This window comes from Phodopus roborovskii, unplaced genomic scaffold (genome assembly GCF_943737965.1).
Source record: "Phodopus roborovskii unplaced genomic scaffold, PHOROB, whole genome shotgun sequence".
NCBI classification, from domain to species: domain Eukaryota; kingdom Metazoa; phylum Chordata; class Mammalia; order Rodentia; family Cricetidae; genus Phodopus; species Phodopus roborovskii.
In genome coordinates this window covers 39,364,789-39,379,741 of record NW_026126480.1, presented here as the reverse complement: position 1 = coordinate 39,379,741, position 14,953 = coordinate 39,364,789, and the positions used below count along the sequence as shown (strand labels likewise).

The window sequence follows — 14,953 nt, the reverse complement described above, 5'->3', positions numbered from 1 at the left end:
ACATTCACAGACAAGCTGGGCTAAAGGTAGAAAGACCTTCCTCAGGTGAACATGGCTGCTGCCTCTACACCCACACTTGAGAAGGTAAAGACAGAGCCAGCTTGGGTGCTAGTCTAGCAGTGTGAGCTCCAGGTTCAGTGTGAGACCCTACCTGCCTCAATAAAGTGAGGAGCTAACAAGGAAGACACCCAGTGTCAGCTCTCTCTCTCTCTCTCTCTCTCTCGCACGCACGCACGCACGCACGCACACACACACACACACACACACGGTGGGGGGGTGGGGGGGTGCATACCCATATGCACACCATTCCTACAGGAAGGAAGGCAAGAGAGAGGGAGGCCCAATAAGAAAATGGCACTAATGTTGAGCTGTAGCACCCTCTAGCCTCCACAACTGGGATGGCAAAAGGGTGATGGAGAGTTATCTGCTTAGAAGGGACTGCAAGGCAAGCTCTGACCCAGAAAGGTGCAAGACACAGCTCAAAACAGATTTGATGTGTCCTGTTCTTTTACCCACTATGTGCCTGCCATTCCCTTTGAGGGTGTCACCTAACATAGAGGAACTGGGCTCTATGCAAGTCCACATCTGTTCAGATCCAGCCAACAGGCTGGAGTCTACATTTCACTGTAGCCAGTGTTTTCCAGGTTTGCCCATAGAGAGTGACCCATGAGGACTTTCCCTCGATGTCTCCAGCCTTGGACATGATTATAATGATGAAGGCCAGGAGAATGAAAACTGGCAAGATACACCCTGGTCTCCTAGCTCCTCTGCATGCTGGAAGGGCTCATGGATTGCTCCCCACCCCACCCCCACCCTCCTACCCCCCACTGCTGCTTTCACAATAGATAATGTTCTCAGTCATCTCTGGTCAGAGCTAGCAGCTATGGCTGAGTCTCTGCTGGACTTCTCTGGCCTTTTGTTCTGGCAGTGGGGGTGGGGGGATCTCACCTAACTCTAGCAACATGTTCATGGTTAGGACCATCCTAACCAGCCTCCTGCTGGGGTCTGAGCTCATTGGCATTGCCAGCACACTACCTAGGGGCTTGGGTCCCTCCATCTACTTCATTACTTCACTGCCTCCTTGAAACCCGCTGCATCCCTTTATCTTCATAGATCACCTGTCACACTTCTCCCCAGAGACTTCATGTAAACAGGACTCCTGCCCTAGGCAACTGTACCCTCCTCCAAGCCCTTCCAGGCCCTAGCTCTGAACATTGTGTCACAAATGGAAATATGAAGAGTCTTGGAGGAATAACAATGATCATAGTCTTGAAGGTTTTGAAAGCCACTAAGCAGAGCCCCTTAGCCTTTTATCGTTTCTGTTGCCATGTCTCCATAGCTGCCTCACTTGATGGAAGCCAGTATGTGGAAAAGCCTCTGAAGACAGTGACCAAGCAGACACTTGCCTTGAGAACACGTCTTTATTTAGTTTGCCTCATTGTGAGGACAGATGGAGACTGACACTACAGGTCGAGAAAGTAACTACAAAAGGTGGAAAGGGGGCTAGCTAGAGAAATCACTGGTGCTCCAGTGTTTGGGTCACAGTTGTGTGGGGTCGTAGACACTGGTCTCGTTTTCCTATGACAGTCTTCCCAGCCTTCAGCCTGCAGACGCTGGGGGAACTTGGCCCCACCTTTCCTCTGCCATCTCATCATACTCTGCCATGCGTCTGTGCTAAGGTAAACCTAGCCATGGTGTATCCCGGTGCTGGGCATCACATGCTCATGTCTTCCATCCTTTCTGGGAACGTGTGGGTGCAGAGCCAGAGTCTGGGTGTGCTTTGCTTCACATCTTAGTGCTTGGGGGTTGGCCACGGGCAACACGTGTCCTTCTTCCCAGTGTGAAGGCTGCCACAGCTAGGACCATGGCCAGGAAGATCCCACCAAAGATGGCGGCAGTGGGATAGACGGCCTGGGTACTAGCTGGCTTCTCCTCGTCCTTCACTGCCAAGTCTGAGGAAGAAAACAGAGTGAGATGATGGAGTAGGATGGGACACAGGCCAGAAACTGGCAGAAGAGACAAGGAACCAGGTAGTCCCTGTCAGAACTCTTCAGTGGGGAGGGATAAGGAAATGGAAGAGGGGGAAATGGAGGCTAGCCTCCAGGAGGCAGCTGAGTGTTGGGCTAGAGAGATTTACTCCCTATTGTCTTGCTAGCCTGAGGAGTTAGGGGAGGGTCTTCACAGGAGCTCAGACCTGGGCTTTGGGAGAACAGTTCTGGATTAGGTCTGTAGATGTGTGGGAAGGGAGAGGGCGTTTAAGCCAGTTGGGAAATGGTGACAAGAGTCCCAGGCAAAAGGAATCCAGGACCTGAGCTACTGTGGTGACTGCAGACATAAAGGGAAAATGGATATTGGACACCACCTGCCTCTTCTATTTGCCCACTATCCCTTTCTACATAGCCCCAACTCCAACAGAGGCACCAGCTGAGCACAAGGTTTACTCTGCCCATACCGGTTTATTTGCCTCCTGCTACACAATAGGCCTTTGGGAAATATGAATGAATGAATGAATGAATGAATGAATGAATGAATGAAGAGTAGAGAATCATCTTGCTGTGGGGACAAACCTACTGTGAAACATGAGAGCAGGAAGCTATCACAGATGGTTCCCAGAGGGTCATGGTGATACCCTGATCTAGAGGTAAGTTTGTGACAATATAGCAAACCCATTTCTGCCCCTATCACTATGGCCATTATATCTCCCTACCTGGAGTAAAAATGTCCCATTTAGTGCCAGACTCCCAGAATTCAAAACCAATTCGTGCTGCCTGCGTTTCCATGCCCCACCCACCTGGTGAATTCAAAACACCTGTGACCACCATGATGAGGGGCAATATTCCAATTCATTACGTTAACAACAAAAACTAGTACATTCATCAAACACCCAGTGATTTGCACTGGACAAGAACCAATGCTGTTTAAGGAATATTGCTTTAGCAAGCCCTCTCGACAGTCTTAAGAGATGAGACATTAGCCCTCTCACCCTGCAGATGAGGATTCTGGGAGCTCCAAACCCAGAGAATCAAACCTCCCAGGTCACAACTCTCTTGCCCATCACCTACAGGTGACAAGGAAGCAACCAGGCCTGATTCATTAATTGGTGTGCAGGTTGAGTTGGTCCATAGCCCAGACAAAAGTATTCCAAATCAGCCAGAATCATGGACCCCAGCAGAAGGTAGGATCTGAGGGTAACCACCTACCCAGGCTCCTCTTATCTTTGCCAGGGGATTGCAACTGGACAGGTCCCAGGACAACGTCCACCTTTTCTTGGTAGGAGCCTACATCCCTCTTGGACCTCACCACACAGCCTCTGTTGCACCGGGAAGAAGCATCATATGCTCTGCACACCACCAGTTTACACTGCAGATACACTGAGGGGAAGCGGTTCAGGAAGTGGAAGGAACTGAATTTAAAGCGAGCGATGCGTGGTGAAGGCGAGGAGTAGGGTTGGTAAGTTTCATCTCTTACACATCTGGAAGTAAAGAGAGGAACTGGTTAGCCTGCTGAGGCATGGTCTCTCTGTATTTCCCTTGTAGCCTGCAGTCATCCTGACCACCTGGGCCTCCAGTGCCACCACACACTCCATGTGAGGTGTGTACATATGTCCCAGCAGCCCCAGTACCTCGCTAGTGTGTAGACACAGCAAATTACCTAGCATGACAAGCTCCATGTGTTTGAGGGAGCCAGTGGAACTCAGGTTGGGAATCCAAGAGCAAGTCAGAGGCAAGACAGAAAAGGAAACAGCCTGTTCTTCCCTTTCTTGGTCACTATGCTTCGAATGGTGACCCTGACCCTTGTCTCCTAGGGCCTCTCTGCTGAGCCCCCTCCAAGGCCTGGCCTGCCCCTGAGCAACTATCCAGCCTTGCTGTCAGTACTCCAGTATGGAGCACTTCCTCTTTCCTTCCTCTGTCTCTGCTGGTGATAGAAGGAAACTATCAGCCAAATTACTTAAGGAATTCCACTGAGAAGAAGATGAGGCTGTCTGCAGGGGACAATCCATGTGCATTTAGAATACTGAGGCTAAGTGATGAGTGAGAAAAACTGGCCTGGCCTTTAGAATAGAATGTCTCCTAGGTGAACTGTCCCAGAGCATCCTGGCTGTCCCTGTCCCAGGAGATTGTTCCATGTCAGCTTACCCTCTTCCTCCTTCCTTCCTGTTTCTACCTTCAACTCAACTGCCCTGAAGTACCCAGAATTCTTTTCCTTACTTCAGCCTTATTAGCATTCCAAGTGAAAAAATACCTAGAGATTTGTTGAGAGGTGGGACATTTGAAAGAACTAGGCAGAGGGGATGCTGTCTGTACAGGCCAGAATTTCACTGCCCACTAGGCAGGTTATTCTTAGGGACCTCTACCAGGGATGGTTCTATTGAGGACCAGGGTGTAGCTAATGAGTCCCTATGTACCAGGCCCAGGTGACATTACAAATGGCATTGCCACAAATATGGCATAATGCCACCATAGTCAAGAGCCCTTTAGCAGGGAATAAACTACTCACTCTGTGATTTGCATTCATTTTAGTCATTCCACTCCACTCAGATACTTCTTGGTTACTACTGAGAGCAGCAGGTGTCTAGGTGAGTTTTCTCCTGACTTTGCTGTGTTTCCAATGGGACAGTTTTAACATGAACCTTCTATACAGATTGGATGAAAAGATGTCCAATCTCTGTGTACTGAGTTCATATTCAAACAGTTCCTAGGAAGCGAGGCTATCTTTGGCATCTCAAGTTGGTGTGAGATTTAAGCCCACTGCCCTAAATACTATCAGCTCTGCTTGTCCTGATAAGTATAACTTCCCATGGGAGACAATGGCTATTCAAGTGACAAGCACCATACTAGAAGCCAAGAAGTATCATGCCAAAGACACAGAGATTACAGTGGGGACTGGACTTGCACACCCAACATGTCAGGCCTCCTCCAAGAATGTAGAAGCATCACAGTTCCTCCTCCAGGGAAGCTGGAGCAGAGGAGATTGGGACAGCTAACCTGGTCTCCGTTGAATCAACCTCAACATGTCCTGAGCCATGATGGAAAACTTGCATTCCTGGCCGATGGAGGATTGAAGGCCATCTGCACCGATGATGCAGTAACCCTCTAGGTCCCGTGACATGTTCATGTTTTTAACCCTAAGGCTAGAGTTTGGTGACTGCAGATCTAACCTGTTTATAGCCTTCCAGTTGAACATTCCTCTCTACCCACATGTCACCTGGACATGGTGCCTAATAATCTGTCCCCTTTATCAGGAATGTGGCATGAGGGCTCCTCAAAAGGCAAAAGCCACATGTGGAAAGCTATCTGAGCTTGAACCCTGAAAATCTGCATTCCCTAAGCTTGTTTTGGCTACTCATGCTTGAGTTGTAAGGCAAAAGTTTGCATCTGTCCCATACACAAGTCCTTACCCACTCCGGATGAGATCATATGTCAAAGACGAGAAGTCATTGGGGTAGGGGGAGGCCACACAGGTATCCACAAACAAGGCCAAAGAAGCATCAGAATGGAGGATTTCAGCCTGAAGGTACAAGTTCTGGTCCAGATCCACATAGTATGGGCTGCTGGTCACTGGATACAAGAAGGAGGAGGATGAATAAAAGGAGATGTTCACATCGAAATTGCCGTACTGGACTTCTTGGATCTCGACAGTGTTGTTGGTGATGTACACGGTATTGACCCAGGTGTTCTGAAGCATCTTGCAGCTGACATGGATGTGGAGGTCCTTTTTCCTTTTGATGATGCCATTCGAAACAGCTGCTTTGAGGAAGTTGGAGTAGTTGATGGTCTCATTGTCAGTCTAACAGAGAAAAGCAGATCAAGTCAGGTCAGCACTGGTTAGGGTTAGAGTGAGAAGGAAAGGACTCAGAGAGACTATCGCAGAATCACACAGAGGTGGCACCTGTCTGCTTTCTGGCTACTGTTACCTAGGATGGATGTCAGCTTAAGCAGCCAAATGTCCCCCAACTCTCCCACATTCCCTGACACATGGTGATGTAGACCATGATAATCTGTAGTTGTTGTTCTTACTTGCGGCAAAATGAAGGTATCTGGATGGCCACTGACCTGCAGTGTGCCTGACCAAGCTCAGACTCCATGGTTCAGGACTCTGATCCGGGTGTTCTGAGCCTATTCTCTCCATCACTGGGGGGGTCTTGGGGCAGTTGGTCTCATACTCATGACAGGGGCCTGGTAATATCAGTGTGGAATGATTTCTATTTTGAGTGACTTCTTCCATGTGCTGATTTACACAGTGGAAGTTGGAAGACATAAGATCCATAGTTATAACTGAAGCAGTCTTGACCCCTGAGGTTAAGACTTCCCCAGAGCCTCACATGAGCAATTGAATGGGGCTATGGCAATCTTGAGGTCATTCCCACCTCAACACATTGCACTATGGAACTATTCACTATAGGGACTTTCACTGAGCATCAAACTCATAAGGAGGCTGTTGTCTTGTAGCATATAATGTACCTATCATCTTTGAGAGCTGCCATGCCAAAAGCCTTACACCTGTGGCCTGTGAGCATCTGTGAGATACGGGTGATATCTAAGCATGTCTCTTTCTGTTTTCTTGGCATAGCAACAGCATCAGAAGCATCAGTAAGGATCTGTGAAGCAAGTGAAAAGAACGAAGCCCAGTGGCCCAGACATCCTTTGATAAACAGAGGTTGTGGCAAGGAGGCAATGGCCCACTGGCCAAGAGAACACACATGAACAGTGATTCCTGGAAGGACCATGTTGGTGATTGCCTGGCTCCAAGTAAGGAGAGCACAAGTGCACCATCACCAGTCCCATGTCATGAGGCCTGTGCACCATATGGGCAGGAGAATAATACCAGTGTGACACGGACAGCGTCTGGAATTCAAAGTAACTGTACTCTTCATAGTGGAAAAAAATGCAAGGCATGGCAGAGCAGAACAGAGCAGAGACAGACAGCAAGCTTTCTGCTGTAGTCATGTGAACTGTGAAAGGTGAAACTTTATCCTAACTGATTGGGACCTGGAAAACCCCACTGTGTTCCCAGCACTCATATGACTTAAATATACACTTTTCAGAATAAAGAGCCTTCTCTTTCTTAACTATTGGTTGAGGACACTACTCTGCATGTATGTCTTCCAGAAAAACTTAACATGAGACAAGAGCTTTTGGATAACCTCTTTGACCCTCCTCTTATCTTTCCTAGTCTGGCCTCTCCTCAGACTGACCAGAGCCTAGAGCAGGGCCAGACTGGGTGATGGAGGGTATCACAGCCTGCACTCCAGACCCAGTCTAGAGAAGAACCTGCAGAAAAGACTCCATGCTCTTCATGATCTCAGGGGAAGCGCATTGTATTTCTCCCATAGATTCTCTAAAAATTTTAACATTTGTATTCCAGTATCAATGGTATTAAAAACCACATGGGTCTTTCACTCTACATATAACATGAGTGTATTAACAGAGTCCATTTTTATCTTTGCGGTAGAGCTCATTTCAGAATCTGCCCTAAACAATAAACATGGAGTACTGATGGGAGATGTCATTCTGTAAAAATGTTTCTCATACTGGTTAATGAATAGAGCACTGTTGGCCAATAGGAAATCAAGATAGGAGGGACTAGGAGACAAGGAGGAAAGAGGAAGTAGGGGGGGAGCCAAGATGGAGAGTGGGAGAAAGCAGTATGCCGGCCGGCTCCCTGGTAAGAGAAATACATAGATCAGCAGAAATGGGTTAATACTTAAGACAGAGCTAGCCGATAAGAAACTAGCACCTGGCCAATAGCATTCTATCATATACAGAGCCTCTGTGTGTTATTTGGGGCTGGCGCGGCGGCGGGACAAGACTAGGTGGCGGGAGGAAAAACCGTACTCCTTACAGAGTACAAACTTATTTCTTGATCTGAAGGAGCCATTCTAACTCTATATTAAAAATCCTGCTTAAGAATCTACCCAGGGACTGACTCAGCCCCCCCCCCACCGAATATGGGTCTTAGCCAGAAGGACTGAGCAGTCTAAGGGACCTCAGACAGTGGAGGCAGGATGTATCCCTGGTGCACAAAAGAACCTTGTGAACACATCCCCCATGGAAGGATAACTGCCTTAGCCTAGAGACAGGAGAGAAGTCCTAGTCCCTACTTCAAATGACCTGTCAGATCTACATGACCCCACCTGGGTAGCATTGCCCTGCATGTGGAATTGGGGTGAGGGGATGGGAGGGGAGGGTGGTCAGGGTGCTTGTGAGGGGGCAGAAGGGGTAAAATGGAGGAAGGGAGAGGGAACTGGGATCGACATGTAAAATAATAAATTAAATTAAAAAAAAAAAAAAGAATCTAGCCAGGAGGAGAGACAGCCAATATGACAGAAAGTCCTGTACATGCATCAACTGACATTCCCAGAGAGACCAGGGCTCTCATTGCCCTGGAATGCCTTTTTCTGTGAGAAAGTTCATCTATTCCATGACACCAGCCAACAAATCACCCTCCTACTGTGTGGCCACTGGCTGAGCCATGAGCAGTTCCTGTTACAGAGCACACTGACACCACAATTCATGAACATGTGGCCTCAGGCACATTGCTCGGTTTCTCTAAGCCTTTTCTCCTATGAGTAAGTGGGATAAAGACATGCTGAGACTTTTAAAAGTCATGTAGAAGTCTTAATTAAATTCCTGGCATACAATATAGTTGACACTACTTTGGTCTTGTGCCAGAGCACCAAGGATGGCAAACACTAATAAAACCGGCCCTGACTCTGAAGCACAAATTTGGTGGATGATGTGTCCACTTCATAAGTGGAGAAACAGGAATGTCACGTGTGCTACCCAGGTTCACTCAAGTTAAAAGAGGCAGGGCCAGCACACTGTTTAGATGCCCTTAACTATGTATAAAGTGTCACCAACAAGTTGCTGAGATGAATAATTCTGCAGGCTGTACATTCGGAAAAAGGAGCAGTGGTTACCTTTGGTGGGCTGACTCTTAAGCAGAAAGTTTACAGAGCAATACAAAAACTGAGTTAAAGAAGCCACCTCCATGGCCTGGCTAATATGCATTCCTCCCCATGAGTGAGCTCCTCTCACTCACCAAATTCTCCTCGGAGGGAACTCCGGTGTGTACAGTCTTACCAAGAGATCTGTGTGACCAGGTCCTCACACCCAGCCATAAGTGGCCAAGGCACACCTGTTAGCCTAACTGTTTTCTTCTTCTCTGTGTTTGCTGTGTGTCAGAGGAGTGGGAAGGAGTTTCTCCTTAGCACTTCACACAGGGCCTGACATGTGGCAAATGCTTATCATGTGTCTGGTGTTGAACATGACCCTGAAAAGTTTATAGGCATCTGAACATGTATGTCTGTGTATACCTGGGTAATAAGACTCACTTTTCTATTGTCTAAGCATCTCCATCCTGCCTTTAAAGTCATATCCTCCAACCTAGAAACAGGTCATCCATGATGACCTTTTCCCCATTGCACAGGCATTCTCTTACTAAATTCAGTATGAATGGACATTTCTATCTAACAGTAATATGCATATATTTTTGCATAACTCTTCTGTGTCTGACTTTTTCTCAGCAGAGTGTTTCTGAGATTCTTGGATTCTGTTGCTAGTCCTATTCCACCTGGAACTATGAGGCCTTGGGCAATGGGCTTGACCTCTCTTAATTCAATCTTCCCACTTCTGAAATGAGGTGATAACTCAAGAATACTTGTTAAGAATTTCAGAGGCATGGTAGTACAAGTCTTCTTTAATCCCAGCACTTAAGAGCCAGAGAGGTAGGCAGATATCTCTGGGGTCAAAGCCAGTCCAGTCTACATAGCTGGCAAGAACTACATGGTGAAACCTTGTCTCAAAAAGTAGTAAAATTAAAAAGATTTTGGAAGTATGACACAGACTTATCACAGCATCTTCCGCTGAAAGGATGACAATGGTCCCAACTTGTCCAAAACTAGTGTTTCCCTGAGTTTTAAATCTGCCAAGTCTCAGGCAAATCCAGACAGGTGACCACTCTATTAGTCACACCTAACACGTGATAGTCCACAGCCACACTACTCAAAACACTGAGGAAGGTCCATGCTTTTGTAAATCAACATGAAGTTTGTAGATGATGTCATGGTACAATGTCAAAAGGCTGGCCACCTTTGCTGTTGGTCACTCAAGAAATGGCAACTGTGGCAACCAAGTGTGTGACACTCGGTAGTTCCCTGGCCTCCTTGGAGTCATTGAAATGTGTTTGACAGCCATTTGCTGCTGTAGAACCCAGGAAAGTAAGGTGTGTTTGTATCTTTGCTTTAAGGGGCTTCTGCTTCCTTCTCCCACCCCAAATGAAACTGCAGAAGCCCCAGATTCTGCAAAATGCAGAGCTTCTCCTGGGAGCTGTAAGTGTGAGTGGAGTCTTGCTGCATGTCCTCTCTGATTGGACATGGCTGTGGAAACTGCCAGGCTTCCTTGTTCCCACCTCTTTATCCCTCCTATTTGGAAGAGCTCTGGTTACTATACTAAAAGCTCCCATTTCCCTTCTTATGAATTATACTCTGATTATATCACAGCCATAACTTCTGGATCTCTAGGGTTCTAGAGGCATCACATATGCCACTGTGATAAAGCACACGCAGGGCTGCTGAGATGGCTCAATGGGTAAAGGAACTTGTTGTCAAGCCTAAGAGGCTGAGTTCTATTCCCAGGACTCACATGGTAAAAAGAAATAAGCAACTCCCACAAGTTGTCTTTCGACCTCCACATGCATGCAGTAGCATGCTAACACACACATACACACACACTCACACTCACACACTCACATACACTCACACATACACCACATACACTCATATACACTCACTCATATGCACACATAAATAAAGTAAATTTTTTTGAGGGGGGGAGAGCATGCTCAATAGAGTGGGTGGTGCCAGGCTTACCTGTTTGGTAGTGCCACAGCCTGTGTAGGGAATTGTGAATGTGACCTGACTCTGTGTTATCTGTGGCCGGCACTGGTAGTTTGTATTCCAACCAGGAATGACAAGATCACTGGGAGAATAACCCATGGACTGAAGGTAGCTCCTGCTCACGCTGGCTCGCATGTGATTTGACAAACAAAGGAGACCTAAAGTATGAGAGCAGAAGGTACACTAAATCAGGATTCCAAAACCCACAACCCTTATAAGGGTCTTTTCCCATGTAAAGATATACAGATCACGATGGCTGATGTTCATGCCCCATACATGAGATGTATGCTCCCAACAGAGTCACTATGGCCCCACGGGTACTCTATGGCTACAGTTAGGATCATCCTTTAAAAAGCCTAATGAGGGATCTTAGACTTTTAGCATTTTCTGGTATGGAACCAGAGACAGGATTTTAAATATCTGAAACATTTTGTCAAATTAACATTATGCTGTGAAGTAAAACAATTATAAATAAGATAATAGTGATGTTATTAGGTAAGGTTCTTTAGCTAAGGACAAAGTTAATGCCTCTGTTCCTGGCTGAATAAGAGACCTTGGACATCACCTTGCTCAACCCTTAACCAATATAGATAGGGGTTCATATAGCATCTCAATTTGGGGCCATATAGCCTCTGTTAGAGTAGCTGCCCATGTTAAGGTATCCAGCTCTATCCATCTTCAGACAGAAGTCAAATGTGTTAGGTCTCAGGACATGGCCAGTGACTCACACTCTAGGATCAGAGTTTCAAACCTGGTGTTACTCACAACTCCTCCTGGCATTGTCTTCTCACTAGCTGCTGAAAACATCATCTTATACCTTCTTATTCTTTGTCACCACACTAAGGCCAGAACAACTCTTGTCAGCCAGTGCTGGCCCTTGACCCTATTTGGGATGTCCAGAGTCTCAGGACTCACTGCACACAGCCTCTCTCAATTGGCAATACAGGAAATCAATTGTAGGGGCCTAAGTTGGGGTGTTCTAATTTTTTATGTTACAATTCCAGGACAGTAGAGGAACAGAAGGCTCCCAGCAGTGTCCCCAGTCCTACCAAGCCTTTGTTCTGACAAGGTAACTTACTGGTGATGTTATTGGCAAGGATCGTGTAGTACTCAGCCCGGAACCCCCTTCGAGTAATGATATGATCACTGATGAAGCGAACTGACATGAAGTTGGATGTTGAAGTGAAAGAGCCCATGGCCCCATCACAAACGCGAGCAATGAGAGGAGAACTGTGGTGGGGGCCATCATAAACCTCGATATAGTCATAGGTGCAGCCCCCTTCAAGCCTGAAGAGACAAAGCAAGCAATTAAGTTCTCTACTGTCCGGACTTGGATGAGGGCTTGCGTCTCATGGAAACTCTGACCCAAGGTCATTATTTGAAAGAACAGGTGATTGCTTTAAATCCAAGGGGGATTCATCTTGCTAAGGCCACCATGCCATGTCTTCGTACTGCCATCTAAGGTCACATCTATGAGGTCTACAGTCTTTCTCCCTGACAGTTCTTTAAATCAACAAAGGAAGGTCACCAGAGAACATCTTGATTTGTTCTGTCCAGAATAAAACAAATAATCAATTAATTCATAGTGATAGTGATGAATACTGAAAGAAATAAGCACCGAACCTCTCTAATGTCCAGGTTTCTCATCTACTAAGATGAACACTGTGCGCTATGTATACTGAAAAGGGTGGTGGTAATGTCCACATGGAGCTTTGCGTGGGAAAAAAAAATAGTTCATGACAGGTCACAAGCAATGGACACTGTCATTGGGGTGCTAGAGAATACAGGTAGAGTGTCTTGGCTAGCTAGGCCACTCACCTCCCAGAATGCTTTTGTAGAAATCTCCTCTGCTAAAGGACATTTTTCATTTGTAAGCATATGAGTGATAGAAACTCTACCATGTACATCAGCAATGCTAGCATCCTGGCTCCTGAGGACCCACAGTCAGGAAGGGGAGAATAAGGAAAGGGCTGCACTCAACAGGTGCATTTGTATATTGTACTCCCAAGCCACAAACTCACACACACACACACACACACACACACACACACACACACACACACACACACACACACAGTGCAAACATTTCCAAGTATTTCTCATTCTCTGGTGACCTCCTGATAAACAAGATGAGAAAAGCAGGTGTTCTAGCCTCTTCTTCTGACCCAGACTTAGGAGAGTGGCACTCATGGACATGTAGTAAATTCAGGACAACCCTAGGACTTTAAGTCACAATGGTCTCAAATTCCTGTCCTCTTGTCCCCATTCCACCACCCGCTATGAGTTACTCTCCAAATCAAAACTAGAACCTTTATTTTAAATGTCAGCTTTACTATCATCCCTGAATTTCCAAGCACCCCAAATTCTCTAACATCTGCTGTGTGCCCACACTTACTGCACATCTCTGAAGACCAAGGTCACACGGTAGTTGTTTGGGGCCTCAATGTTCCACACACATCTGGCATTGTTAGGATAATTCCTGGGGTAGAATGGACTGGAAAAGTTCCCAAAGGGTTGGGTCAGGAAACCTCCACAGGTATAGTTTACTGTCAGGAAAGAGTGGAAATGTTGATGAACCCCTGAACATACCACACAGCTGCCTGGCAGGAGAAGGGTATTTGACACAATTTCCAAGTGAGGAACCCAATAAAAGTCAGAATAGCCCTGGCTCAGTCACAGAAGCCTAGAGGACTGTTAGTGTGAGAGAGTGTGTGGTGTGGTGTGGTGTGTGTGTGTGTGTCTGTCTGTCTGTCTGTCTGTCTGTTTGTGTGTATGTGTGTCTATCTGTGTATTTCCCTGTATGGGTGTATCTCTCCCTGTCTCTGTCTCTCTGTCTGTCTCTGTGTGTGTGTGTGTGTGTTACTGTGTGTGTTTAATATCAGGTAGTTGCGCATGTATACATAATTCAGATGTGTGTTTTAAGACAAGGTCTCTCATTGAACCTGGAATTTACTGGTTAAATTCATAAACCTTGCTTTCACTGACTGACAGAAAATGGTGGGGAATAGACCACTTTGACCTGTGTGTGGTACGTGATCTCTGGATGCAAAGAAATTCTTAGTCCCCATCACAGGGTTTTTTTCCAATGATGTGTGAATTTGATGGTAAGGATTGGGTCTCTCTGATGAATGGAGACATCTAGAGCAAGGAACATGCCTCTACAGATATTTTTACCTATCCTGATTCATGAAGACCAGGGCTGCACCCTTCTTGCAAAGATATCATTAATGCTTAGATACAAGATGTCCACCAGAAAGAACATTTTGAACTGGAGGGTGTTCAGTGACATAGTGTCTTCCTCACTCTCTAGACTGTAGCTCCCTCTGTCCCCACTGAACTCAACCGTGAGAGAGAAAACACTGAAGCCAGTGATTTTCTCCCTGATTCTTCTACCCAGGGAGGAGTTAAAAGGGATAGTCAGCCATAATTCACACCTCTAACACCTGTCTCAGAGCTTATCTCAGGTGTCTATGAGTTTGCTGGTATGAGCTTCAATCTCTCTGCAGAAAAGAGAAAATTTGGAGGAAGTACTGTGGACTCTACACCCATCTCAATTTTTCTGACTCACAGAGTACAGGACCCTGGTCTTCTTACAATGCTATTGTGTTCTGAATAGAACAGGGAGTGTCCACCAATGGGCACAGAATAAAGACCGATGATCCCTCTCATACGCCCAACTCTAAAATTGGATCCTGAGGACTCTTACAAAATCTGTACATTGATTATGCGCTGGGTTAAATAGGAGATGGATTTTGGGGACAGAGTGAATCACTTGGAATGTACACAGGAAAGATGTGCCCCCTTCCTAATTCCTTTGTTTCTCCTTGCCTTCCTGAGCTGTCCTCCACCACAGTCATCAAAAACATCCCATAATTTCCATTTCTCTCTAACCTTTTAGTTGAAATGCTTAAAGGATGCTTTGATCTCACCCCAAGCTTACCATAGTAAGGAGTTGTTGTCCACCAATCTGGAGAGAAAACAAAGCTGGATTAGAAAGAAGGCCTGTGTGCAAAGTTTGGTCAAGTGGAAAACTGGACACAGAAACACTGTGGCTGA

At 46.4% G+C, this 14,953-nt stretch overlaps 1 protein-coding gene across 1 annotated transcript in view; it reads right to left on the bottom strand.

The window, feature by feature from the left end:
- Window positions 1-1,438: 1,438 nt before the first annotated feature.
- Window positions 1,439-14,953, bottom strand: part of Dmbt1 (deleted in malignant brain tumors 1) — a 47,325-nt gene continuing 33,810 nt past the window's right edge. The window contains exons 13-19 of the mRNA XM_051192125.1: window positions 14,838-14,881; window positions 13,293-13,443; window positions 11,976-12,184; window positions 10,871-11,055; window positions 5,399-5,787; window positions 3,201-3,472; window positions 1,439-1,952 (exon numbers count right to left, since the gene is read on the bottom strand). Coding sequence (XP_051048082.1) covers window positions 1,786-1,952; window positions 3,201-3,472; window positions 5,399-5,787; window positions 10,871-11,055; window positions 11,976-12,184; window positions 13,293-13,443; window positions 14,838-14,881 — 1,417 coding nt within the window. The 3' untranslated portion in view covers window positions 1,439-1,785. The remainder of the gene's footprint in view (window positions 1,953-3,200; window positions 3,473-5,398; window positions 5,788-10,870; window positions 11,056-11,975; window positions 12,185-13,292; window positions 13,444-14,837; window positions 14,882-14,953) is intronic.